The sequence below is a fragment of the Arvicanthis niloticus genome, chromosome 13 (assembly GCF_011762505.2).
Source record: "Arvicanthis niloticus isolate mArvNil1 chromosome 13, mArvNil1.pat.X, whole genome shotgun sequence".
Classification (NCBI taxonomy): domain Eukaryota; kingdom Metazoa; phylum Chordata; class Mammalia; order Rodentia; family Muridae; genus Arvicanthis; species Arvicanthis niloticus.
Window position 1 is genome coordinate 77,647,116 of NC_047670.1, and position 11,437 is coordinate 77,658,552.

At 39.8% G+C, this 11,437-nt stretch overlaps 1 protein-coding gene across 1 annotated transcript; it reads right to left on the reverse strand.

Annotated features, from left to right (window-relative positions):
* Positions 1–4,197: 4,197 nt before the first annotated feature.
* On the reverse strand, positions 4,198–11,437 carry LOC117719346 (gametocyte-specific factor 1-like). The gene is made up of 7 exons (XM_034517515.2): positions 11,295–11,437; positions 9,325–9,422; positions 8,691–8,811; positions 8,432–8,533; positions 6,568–6,634; positions 4,810–4,877; positions 4,198–4,346 (listed from the first exon to the last, which is right to left on the reverse strand). The coding sequence occupies exons 2-7, from the start codon at positions 9,415–9,417 to the stop codon at positions 4,333–4,335; spliced, it is 465 nt and encodes a 154-aa protein (XP_034373406.1). The 5' UTR covers positions 9,418–9,422; positions 11,295–11,437; the 3' UTR covers positions 4,198–4,332.

The following is an 11,437-nucleotide window of genomic DNA, read 5'->3' on the forward strand; positions in this document are numbered from 1 at the left end:
AGTTCAGTTTCCTTTTGTTTCTGCCATAATTAGAGATAAAAAGATTTGAAAGCCTTCCCGTAACTTCAGTTAACTCAGTCATTCTGGATTTCTGATGGGGTTGAAGACCTATAGTCTCATAGCCAATCCTGGCTATTTACTTTGAGAGAAAAGATCTGAGTAGATGGTTTTCAGCTGACATTCATTCTAAAGCCAAAAAAGCCAGGATCAAAAGTAAGAGTTTTAGTTAGAAGAGATGACAGAGGTTCTGGTTAGTCAACAAAATGATGGACTGGGTATTAGGACTATCTTGTACCTCACTGGTACAATTAGGAATAAGTATGCTGTAATTGTATATTGAGAGAAAAGTTTTACTTTAACAGGAAGAGTGATATGTAGGAGGAGCTAAGTGGGAAGGAGTACTGAGAGGAAGAGATGGAGCAAGGAGAGAAGATGAAGAAGAGGAGAAGCTAGGTGATGAGAGAGAGAAAGAGAGAGGGGGCATGGAGGCAGATGTTCACATGTCTCCACCAGTCAAAGATAGTTTTTATATCTAGGTTGGGTATTGGGTTACACTTCTGATTGAGCATTACCAAACTTATAAATCCTTTGATTAACATTTAAAAAAATCGTATAAAAGCAAAAAGGAAAGGGGGGGCATGGGACAGGGGTGTTCTAGGGAGGGGAAATGTGGAAAGGGAATGGCATCTTAAATGTAAATAAATGTAAAATAAAATTAAAAAAAAGATTTGAAAGTCTTTTACAACAGAAAAGATTGTGTACAGTTCTAGACTGTGTATAGCCCTTAAAGAAGAATGCTGCTTTTACATAGACAAAACAGGGATGATTAAAGAGAGCATGAAAAAGGCCAGAGGAGGTCTTGAGAAAAGACAGAGAGAGAAAGAGAAAAATGAGAGCTTGTACAAGAATTGGTATTCAATCTCTCCATGATTGTTAACCCTACTTCCTTCCATCTTGGGACCAGTAATTAGGTTATTTTTGCTTATTTCCTTTGGTCCTTGGGCCTTAAATAGGCTGACTAACTTTGTGAAACAGATAGATAATCTGATAGCAAAATCTATTCAGATACATTATCATAAGTTAGCTATGGAGGACCACAAGACTCTAGGTGAGGATATTACTCTATCCAGGGTGCTCCCAAGTCCCATCTCCACCCAACCTAAAAGAGGGGACTTCTGCCCCTAGACCAAGCAGAGAGGGGCCACCCAGAACCCCCTCTGTCTGGCGATCTGAATTCTTGCTTAGGCTGTGAGGCTAAGCACTGCAAAGGAATATAAATAAAAGTTAAAAATGTGTTTCTGGGTTCCCTGAGGGACAAGCTTGACTGCATAGGGGTTGATGTCAAAAGTATCCCCTCTCCAGGAAAAAGACATCGGGACGGGTATGGCCCTCATGCCTCACTGGACAATGACAGGAGGACTGGAGCCATTACAAGGTCCCCTTTAATTACTGGAGGTCAGGCCTCTATCCTCGCCTTGGCAAGATTAGAATCGCCACAGCCCTTCTATAATTAGAGAAGGGAGGAGATGTCAGGGGCAGCTCTGCTTATACACTGAAGGCCTAAAATCAGCCATAAGCCTAAAATCAGCAATAGGCCTGACATACATGCCTGCTAACACAAAGTCTTGGGTCTCTATGCAAAAACACTGAAACAGATGTCTATAAACTATTGTAAACAGGCAGCTTTTGTGGAAATCTTCCAGCTTGAGTAGTTATAGACCTTGTAAATAGGCAGCCTTGGCAGATAGTACCAACTTAGATAAGGACAAGTGAAGCATAGGCAGAGTCATAGTGACCTGACCCCTGAACCTTCACCCAGCTGATACCCTGTTCTGAAAGATATCTGTAGTCCCCCTGAACATCTATGCTCCTGTGTCATTCCCTTCCCCACATCCTGCATTTTCTTGTTTATAATCCCTGTGTTAAAAAGTAAAAAATATGATTTGATAATAATAAAAAAAGAAAAAAAAAAAAGAAATGAAAAGAAAATAAATGACACACAGTGTCTCCCTGGCTCTGCTGACTTAGCTTCTGACAATCCATTTTCTTGTTCTCAGAAATACTTTGAATTATAAAATGTTATTGTGGTTTTTGTTAGTATGCTGGGTAAAATAATTTTTATTGATTTCATTTTAAATTTCAAAGTTTGTAGTGAGTTAAAATGTCCTTCAACATAATTATAGGTCATATTTGTTTTCATATTGTAAAATGCAAGTTAATCTGTTGAACATTTTTAAAAAAATGGATTCCTTTTTGAGAATTTCATATATGAGCACTGTGTTTACATAATTTTTTCTTTCTCTCCTTCCTCCCACTCTTTCCAACCCCCAATACTGTTCAAATACATCTTATTTAATTATTGTTCATATATATGTATATATGTATACATGTATAAGTATGTATGTATATACAAATACTGATAAATAAAGTGTTTTGGGAAAAAAAGATTTGAAAGGACTAGTAAATTTGTATAGGGCTGAACCTCAAAAAGGCAATAAATGTTTATTTGACTATGATAATATATTAAAACTGTTAAGTCTAACTAACTGTAACAAACTGCAACTCAGCATACTAGAAAAACAAAACTAAAAAAAAAAACCCACTTCTAGTGCCACTATTCTAAAGGGTAAATTCAATAAAGAGATAGAGCTTAAAAGAAGTTAATGCTGTCTGCCAACCTGGATTACAGTGGGATCCTGCCTCAATAGAAAGTGTCCAGCATTTGATATGTTTTACACAAACAGTACCAGGTTAGTTATGTGGGAAACACAAAGAAACACAATTCTGACTTCTCTTGGTGGCATGGTAGAAGAGAGAAAATTATATTTAATTGCCATGTTTGAAATCACTAAGAGAGACAGGAAAGGTTTTAATGTGGCAAAAGGATTAAACTTAAAAAGCTCAAAAGGGTATTTGAATGGCTAAAGGGTGAAGAGTGACATTTAAAAAGGCACAGAGTGAAAAGTAAGGTGTAATCCAAGGGGAGCAAATTGAGCTGACAGAGTTAGGAAAGTAGATCTAGAGTTATGTTCCAAACTTAGCTTGACATAAAAACTGTATCATCTAAAAGCCGGGAAGAGTCCTTCAACAAAGAAATGGATACAGAAAATGTGGTGCATTTACACAATGGAGTATTACTCAGCCATTAAAAACAATGAATTCATGAAATTCTTAGGTAAATGGATAGAACTAGAAAATATCATCCTGAGGTAACCCAATCACAAAAGAACACACATGGTATGCACTCATTAATAAGTGGATATTATCCCAAAAGGTTGAAATACCCAAGATACAACTTACAGACCACATGAAGCTCAAGAAGAAGGAAGACCAAAGTGTGGGTGCTTTGCTCCTTCTTAGGAGTAGTAACAAAATACTCATGAGAGAAAATATGGAGACAAAGTGTGGGATAGAAAATGAAGGAGGGGCTGTCTGGAGACTGCTTCACCTGGGTATCCATCCCATATACAGTCACCAAAGGTAGACAGTGATGTGGATGCCAGGAAGTGCATACTGACAGGAGCCTGGTATACCTGTCTCCTTGGAGGTCTCAGAGCCTGACATATACAGAGGTGGATGCTCACAGTTAACCATTGAACTGAGCATGGGGTTCCCAATGGAGGAGTTAGAAGACTGAAGGAGCTGAAGGGGTTTGTGGCCCCATGGGGAGAGCAACAATATCAACCAACCAGAGCTCCCAGGGCTAAACCACCAGCCCAGGAGCACATAGGGAGAAATCCATGGCTCCAGTTGTATATGTAGGGGAGAATGGCCTTGTTGGGCATAGGTGGGAGAGGAGGCCCTTGGTTCCATGAAGGCTGGAAGCCCCAGTGTGGGGGAATTCGAGGATGGGGAGGTGGGATTGGGTGGGTGTGTGTGGGCATATCCTCATAGAAGCAGGAGGAGGGGGAATGGGATTGTAGGTTCCTGGGTGTGTGGGGGAAATGGGGAAAGGGGATAACATCTGAAATGTAAATAAAATATTCAATAAAAAAAATCCAGGAAGATTTGTATAGCAGATGGAAGAAGGGTGATTGGAGGGTCACTCAATAGGTGACAGAAAAAACTTGGGGAATGATCTATGGAATAATTTCACAGCTCACAGAGTGATGGTAATTCCTCTTCTAATAATAGAAATAGGCAAACAAGCTCTGTAGCCTTCAGGTGATACACAAGGATGTGAAAACAAGTAAGTTTGTCAAAGGAAAATATTCTTTATTTAAATAAAAACATGTTAAGATGACAATCACAAATTTATTAAAAGTTGAGATTTCCCTAAAGTTTAAAATGACTTCTATTTGTCTTCGGGCACTTTAATTTGCAATGTCTCCATCAGTTTTTCTGACCTGTGGGGAGAAAGAAAAAGATTAAAGTAGTGCCATTTTCACAGCTTGAGATGTGCCAATAGCATTTAAAAACAGCCTTTTCCTCAGTCTGATCAGAAGTCCCCAGGACTTTCCCTGTGTCCTACTGTGGGTCAAGTAGGAGCAGAATAATTTTTCCCCAGGGCACTGAACTAGGATCATTTGCATATGAGGCAAGGGTGTTATCACTGAGATGAATCCCCAGACCAATGTTTTAATATTTTAATTAATTTTTGTTTTGAGTTGGGATCTTATTCTGTAGCCCTGACTGTATAGCAACTATGTAGACCAGACTGGACTTGAACTCACAGAGATCTGCTTGCCTCTGCCCTTTAATTTTGGGGATTTAAAGGTGTGCACCACCACACTCCATGGCTTATATATCTTTTCAAGTTTAGATCACAATGTTAAAAGTTTGATGTTAACCCAACAAAGGTTACTTTACCTCTTCCCCAAGACTTGGAGCTGTTAGGATGCTTATCGGCCATAGCCTCTTGTAGGTCTCTTGAGTCACTATAGAAGAAGTACAAGAAAGTCAATAGGGAAGCAGGAATGGGGAATCAGTTGATATATCCAGTTCCAGGCAGCCAGAATTGCATTATCCAACATAATTTATATTAATTACTAAGAGTTACAGTAGGAATCATTGATTTCTATCTTTTGTTTCTTATGGTTCCTCTATGCCTTCCATTCTCATGTGGTAGGTGACTCCTATAACCCTTGGGTGTGCTCTCCCAGCTTGTTTGGCTAGGGATCCTGAGCTGTTTGTATATAGATGGTCTCCTTAAGTCTGAGAAGTTGGTCTTTTGTTCTTTACAGAATTATGACTGTTGTATATACAAGGCCTTGATAGAATACAATCCTAAGTGAAGTGTTGAGAAGGAAATTACCCGGAGCCACACACACTGCATGTGTGTATGTACCTGTGTGCTAGAGGTCACCGTTGAATGTTTCTTCAACTGTTTTCCACTTTATTTTAAAAAATGTAAAATCTTATGTATATTGGTATTTTGTCTGCATATATGTCTGTGGACCACATGCATGACTCATGCCCATGGAGGCAGGAAGATGATGTTGGGATTGCTGGAACTAGAGTTACAGATGGGTTGTGATCTGTCATGGATGCTGGCAATCAAACCTGGGTCCTCTGCAACAGCAGCAAGTGATCTTAACTCCTAGGCCATTTCTCTAGCCTCCTATTTTAAACTTTTAAGAGTCTCTCTCTCTCTCTCTCTCTCTCTCTCTCTCTCTCTCTCTCTCTCTCTCTCTGTGTGTGTGTAGGTCAGTGGACAATTTATGGGAATAGTTCAATCACCATCTGGGTCTTGGGAATCGAACTCAGGGTGCCAGTCTTGGCAACAAGCACCTTTTAACTCTCTGGAACATCTCACCAGACTTCCACATGAAAAAGAAGAAGAAGGAGAAGGAGAAGGAGAAGGAGAAGGAGAAGGAGAAGAGGAGGAGGAGGAGGAGGAGGAGGAGGAGGAGGAGGAGGTGGTGGTGGTGGTGGTTGATGATATGAGGTCTCCTACTGAACCTGGAGCTTGCTGATTTGGTTAGACTACTTGGCCACATTCCAGGAAAGCTCCTTTCTCAGTCCCTGCTTTCTCGTTGCTATGATTATAGGTACATACCACCGTACCTTACTGTGTTCTTGTAGGCCTGAATTCAGGTCGTCATGTTGGTGCACCAAGAATTTACCAGCTGAGCTATACCACCTGATCACAATTTTTTTTTTCTTGATTTTTTTGGAGACAGGGTTTCTCTGTGTAGCCCTGGCTGTCCTGGAACTCACTCTGTAGGTCAGGCTGGCCTCGAACTCAGAAATCCACCTACCTCTGCCTCCCAAGTGCAGGGATTAAAGGCCTGCGCCACCACTGCCCGGCACAAATCTTTAAGTTAGTGACTGAAGCTCATGTAGTTTGAGCCTATGGCCTAATGGCCATCTTCCCTTTAAAAGTCTAACTTTAGGACTGGTGAGGTGGCTGAGTGAACAAAAGTACATACTGCCAAGCCTTACAACCTGAGTTTGAAACCCAGAATACATGGAGTGGAAGGAGAAACTGGTGATAGCAGGTTGTTCTCTGACCTGCCCACATCTGCCGTGGCCACACAAAACAAGCAAGCAAACAAGCAAACATTAAAAAAAAAAAGTCAAACTTACTAACTTGAATGATGGTGATGAGCATATAGTTTATCTTACCTCTCACAAACCAGCGTTTTTGGAGCAAAAGTCTCAAGAACAAATGAAGGAAAATGATTCGTATGATCTAGAAAGTAAAGAATGAGAAAGAAGAAACACAATTCCTGAGCATCTTCAGATTGTTGCAGAGAAGGCTGCTGGTAGCAGAGCCCTTCTTTAGTCTTCCTGTATAGCTGTTGCTGGGAAGTGGCTGCTCTGCCAGGGACTACATGTCCACCCCTTACATTTAGGTGTGAGTATACAACTGCTTTACCAGGGGAATATGAATGCAAGTATCTTTTCAAACCAGGTACCTTTCTAGTCTCCATTTATGTCATCTTTGGAAGCTAAATCTGGAAGATTGACAGCCACAAGCTGAAACAAACTTGTATCCTTATGTCGTTATTAGCGACTGAATCTGTCTTAGGGTCTTTATTACTGTTAACAATGAACAAAAGCAACTTGGGGAAGAAGGGGTTTATTCCGATTACACTTTCAGGTACCAGTAGGGGAAGTCAGAACAGGATCCTGGAGACAGGGATTAAGGAGGTGGCTTGCTCGATTGCTCAGTCTGGTTTCTTAGGACATAGAACCACCAGTCTAGGGGTGGAACCACCCACAACAGGCTGGAGCTTCCAACATCAATCACTAATCAAGAAAATGACCTACACCCTGATCTTGTGGAGGCATTTTCTCAATTGAGGTTCTCTCCTCTTAGATTACTCTAGCTTGTGTCAAGTTGTCATAAAACTAGTCAGCATAATACTTGTACTGACATTTTAAGTTATAACAATGTAATTCAGAGCTTATATTATGGGAAGAAGTATTGTTCTAACATGCACATTTAATTATTTTTATTGTTTTGCAGTGCTGGGGTTAGAACCAAGACTCCATGCATGCAAGGCAAGTGCTGTGCCCCTGGGCTACAGCCCTTCCCTATATTCAATATTAAGTTTGATTATGAGGCAGACTTTTGTAGATCAGCATTTTGAAGATGTGTTTAAGAAATACTTCCTTAATAGCCAAGCTTCAGACTGAAAGCTGGTGAGGTCTTTTTATTTATTTTTTAGTTTATTTTGTTTTTTAAATTAATTAATTTATTTTTGAGACCTCTATGTGGTCCTGGTTGTTCTGGAGCTTTCTGTGTAGACCAGGCTAGCCTTGAACTCACAGAGACCCTTCTGCCTCTGCCTCCTGAGTTCTGGGATTACAGGTAAGTCATAATGCCTGGCAAGATGGGAAACCTTTCATTTTCATATGTGAGTTTAAATTTTAGCTATATTACTTTTTAAATTTTTTAAAAAAGGAACAATAGTTATTGAATATACTTTTGTTTAAGGAATAATTGTTTATTGAGTATTAGAAAAGGGCAGAGGGGCTGGACAGTAACAAAAATACCCCTGAAGCACAAGGCTGTGGGGTACATGGAGGTGCAGGGGGTATCTCCAGTTGGGAGATGTACTTGTTTGGTTACAGCCAGTTTTTGGTTGTTTTTTTTTTTAGCATGTAATTTGCACTATGTGAATAAGGCAGTCCAAATCTGCCAGTGTATGATACTAGGACCTTAGTATGAACTGCTGAGTCTGAATTTTCAGTTACACAGTCTTTACCACACAAATCAGGATGATTTGGCCACTCTGGCTAATCAAGGTTCAGCCCTGTTTGAAGGCTGTGACAATGGCATGCTGGCCTATAGCTTAGTTACACTATTGTTTTTAACTGGGCCATCGCCTTAGAGACAGGTGACATTCTTAGGTTTAGTGATTTGTAGTGAATGGTTTTTGTGAGAAGAGCATAAGTATTTATCACTCAGGCTGTGTTTACTATCTGCTAGTTCTAAAGCACACTTCTGCTCACAGTTCTGTTCCATTTCACCCTTGCTCACCCACATTCCAGACATCAGGGTCAGGATTCTGACTCCCAGCAGTAGAGAGGTTTTCATTTTCTTCAAAATTTGGATGAGTGATCTTTTGAAGATTAAGTGGCTCTGAAACAAAGTATAAAAGATGTTCTTGAAGTAGAATATAAAAATCAAACTTTTATCTGCTTTGTTTGACTAAGGCTTCGAAATCACCCTGAGATATGGGGATGTTGGAAGACATAGAATTTGGTCTTATCTACTTGTTTGCAAGTGAAAAGCTTACCATCATCGACTGCAGTCCTGTTGATACAGTTGGCCTCATGTTCCTTGAGACTTTTGATTGGGACCACATGACAAGCATTGTATTTGCAGTTAGCCATCTTTTTAGCTATCTTTGGATTTTTCTAGAAGGAATAATTCTTGTTAGGTCTTGCCTGTGTTCCATCCTCCACTAATTTCTGAAAATTTCTGAAGAGACATTATATCTCAACTTTAAGAACTTTTAGTTTCACTGGGCAGTGGTGGTGCTCACCTTTGATCCCAGCATTTGGGAGGCAGAGGCAGGTGGATTTCTGAGTTTGAGGCCAGCCTGGTCTATAGAGTGAGTTCCAGGACAGCCAGGGCTACACAGAGAAACCCTGTCTCGAAAAACAAAAAAAAAAAAAAAAAACAAAAAAACAAAAAAACCCCCCCCAAAAAAACAAAAAAACAAAAAAACAAAAAAACAAAAAAAACCCAAAAAAACAAAAAAAACAAAACAAAACAAAAAAACAAAAAACAAAAAAAAAAAAAAAAAACAAACCCCTTTTAGTTTCTAGCTGTGATCAGAAGCAAAAAGCAAAACCAAAGAACTATCTTTTTATATTTTGAAAAAAGGTCTTTACTTGTGATTTACAGTTATTACTGGGGAAACGTACCTTTTTGCATGATGCCAGGTGGTACTGTAATCTGCTGGCAGGTATCCTGTGGTTTGGATCATAAGGACAGAGCTCTATGGGTTCCAACTCCATTAGTCCTAAAAGGCAGGAATCATAGGTTAGAAAAGGAAAGATTACCACCTTAGATCAGTCTTGACATAGGCCTATTTTCTACTCTTAAAAGCAATGTGGTATTAGGGCTGGAGAGAGATGGCTCAGCAATTAAGATTGGTTTCTGCTCAATCTTGAAGCCTGGAGTTTAGATCCCAGAACCCACATTGGACGACTGACAAATGCTGATAACACCCACTCCTAGGGATCCCACACTTTCTTCTTCTTCTTCTTCTTCTTCTTCTTCTTCTTCTTCTTCTTCTTCTTCTTCTTCTTCTTCTTCTTCTTCTTCTTCTTCTTTTTTTTTTTTTTTTGGTTTTTCGAGACAGGGTGACAGGGTTTCTCTGTGTAGTCCTGGCTGTCCTGGAACTCACTCTGTAGACCAGGCTGGCCTCGAACTCAGAAATCCACCTGCCTCTGCCTCCCAAGCGCTGGGATTAAAGGCGTGCGCCACCACCGCCTGGCCCACACTTTCTTCTTACTACCTAGGGTTACCCACACACATCACCCACATGGACATATTTGAATAACAAAAACAATAGCTTAGCTGGTTAGACCAAGTTCTTTGTTTTGGGAACTCAAAATTTAATGTTATACATCCTTGAAGGTTGCTTTAAATAGTGTGCTCACTTCTCAAATAGAATATTAAACAGGCAAGAATTCCTGGAAAAATCATAGACCTGGATATGATTAAATTCTACACTTGTGCACTAGAGAAAGCAAGGCTCAGGAAGCTGCTTCCTTTAGGGTTCATCACTCTCCTTCATCTCCAATTCTTCTAAAACTGAGCTATTAATAGTCAGATAAGTCGGCATAACCACTGAGAAGGAATCAGAAGAACCGTAACATAGTATCTGAGTCTAGCCTAAGAATTACCTAAGAATATTACCCTGAAATCTCTAAACTTGTGGATATCACTCCTAAAAGTGAGCTAAAAATAAAACCATATCAAAGTTGCTGCATTTTACTGCCAATAGGAAGCGCACTCTCCCCCATGGCTAGCTGTCTTTAGCTATCAAAGCAGACATTCATTTCAAGGACTTCCAAGTTTCCAAGCAACAGCTATAACTGGGATTTCTGCAAAGCAGCGATGTACAGTTTGGTGGTGATGGTAGTGTGTGTGTGTGTGTGTGTGTGTGTGTGTGTGAGAGAGAGAGAGAGAGAGAGAGAGAGAGAGAGAGAGAGAGAGAGAGAGAGAGAGAGAAAAGATCAAGTACAAGTGGCAGGGTTAGAAAAGTGCCCTAGAATACCCCATTTCGATTTCGCTGTACACCAGGCCTAAGACATAGACAAAGGACATGGAATTAGACTGTTAAATGTCAGAGTTTCCCAGGGCATTTTGGTGATTAAATCTAGGAATTTAGACTGAGGTAGCTTTTGGAAACACAAGCCAGGGTGATTCTTATGTTTTCACTGCATATTAATGAATATATTAGAACCATGGATACTTATAATGAAGTGAATTGACTTTCTGGAAAATTAAAGCTTGTAAAACCTGCTATTATAAATGATTATCTTTAGATTAAAAAACAATATGGGAAAGGTGTTTTAATATCTGTATGTAGTCTTTAGAAAACCTGTTATTTCAGCCAATGGCCCAGGAAAGCATTAATTTTGGCCACACTTATAAGTTTGATCTCAATAAGCCAAATAAATAAATAAATAAATAAACAAACAAACAAATAAGAAAGATTGTTGGAGGATACACAGTGACAAGTAATATTGGTTTGTTCATTAATCAAAAACTACTTTTCCCATGGAGGGAGGCCATGACTTGATAGAGGCCATTTGATTTACTATGTTAGGCTCCTTGAAGCCACTGTCATACTTAAACCTAGCATAAGGATAGTGAGATTTACCTTATTCTTGAAGCACTGAGTCAATGCAAGAAGTTTAAGAAGACAGAGGGCACAGCACCCTCCAGTTAACAAAGGGGATCAGCTTGCTGTCCAAGCTTTCTGTTCAGTCTCTCTCCTCTCACCATGGGTTCTACGTTTCTCAG

What these genes read in the sequence shown, in the direction of transcription:
- LOC117719346 (XM_034517515.2), bottom strand. Translation starts at nt 9,417, where the DNA reads ATGGAGTTGGAACCCATAGAGCTCTGTCCTTATGATCCAAACCACAGG. An exon ending in CAGGACTGCAGTCGATGATG is followed by an intron (nt 8,534 to 8,690) that starts GTAAGCTTTTCA and finishes ACTTTGTTTCAG; the next exon opens with AGCCACTTAATCTTCAAAAG. An exon ending in AAAACGCTGGTTTGTGAGAG is followed by an intron (nt 4,878 to 6,567) that starts GTAAGATAAACT and finishes CTTCTTCTATAG; the next exon opens with TGACTCAAGAGACCTACAAG.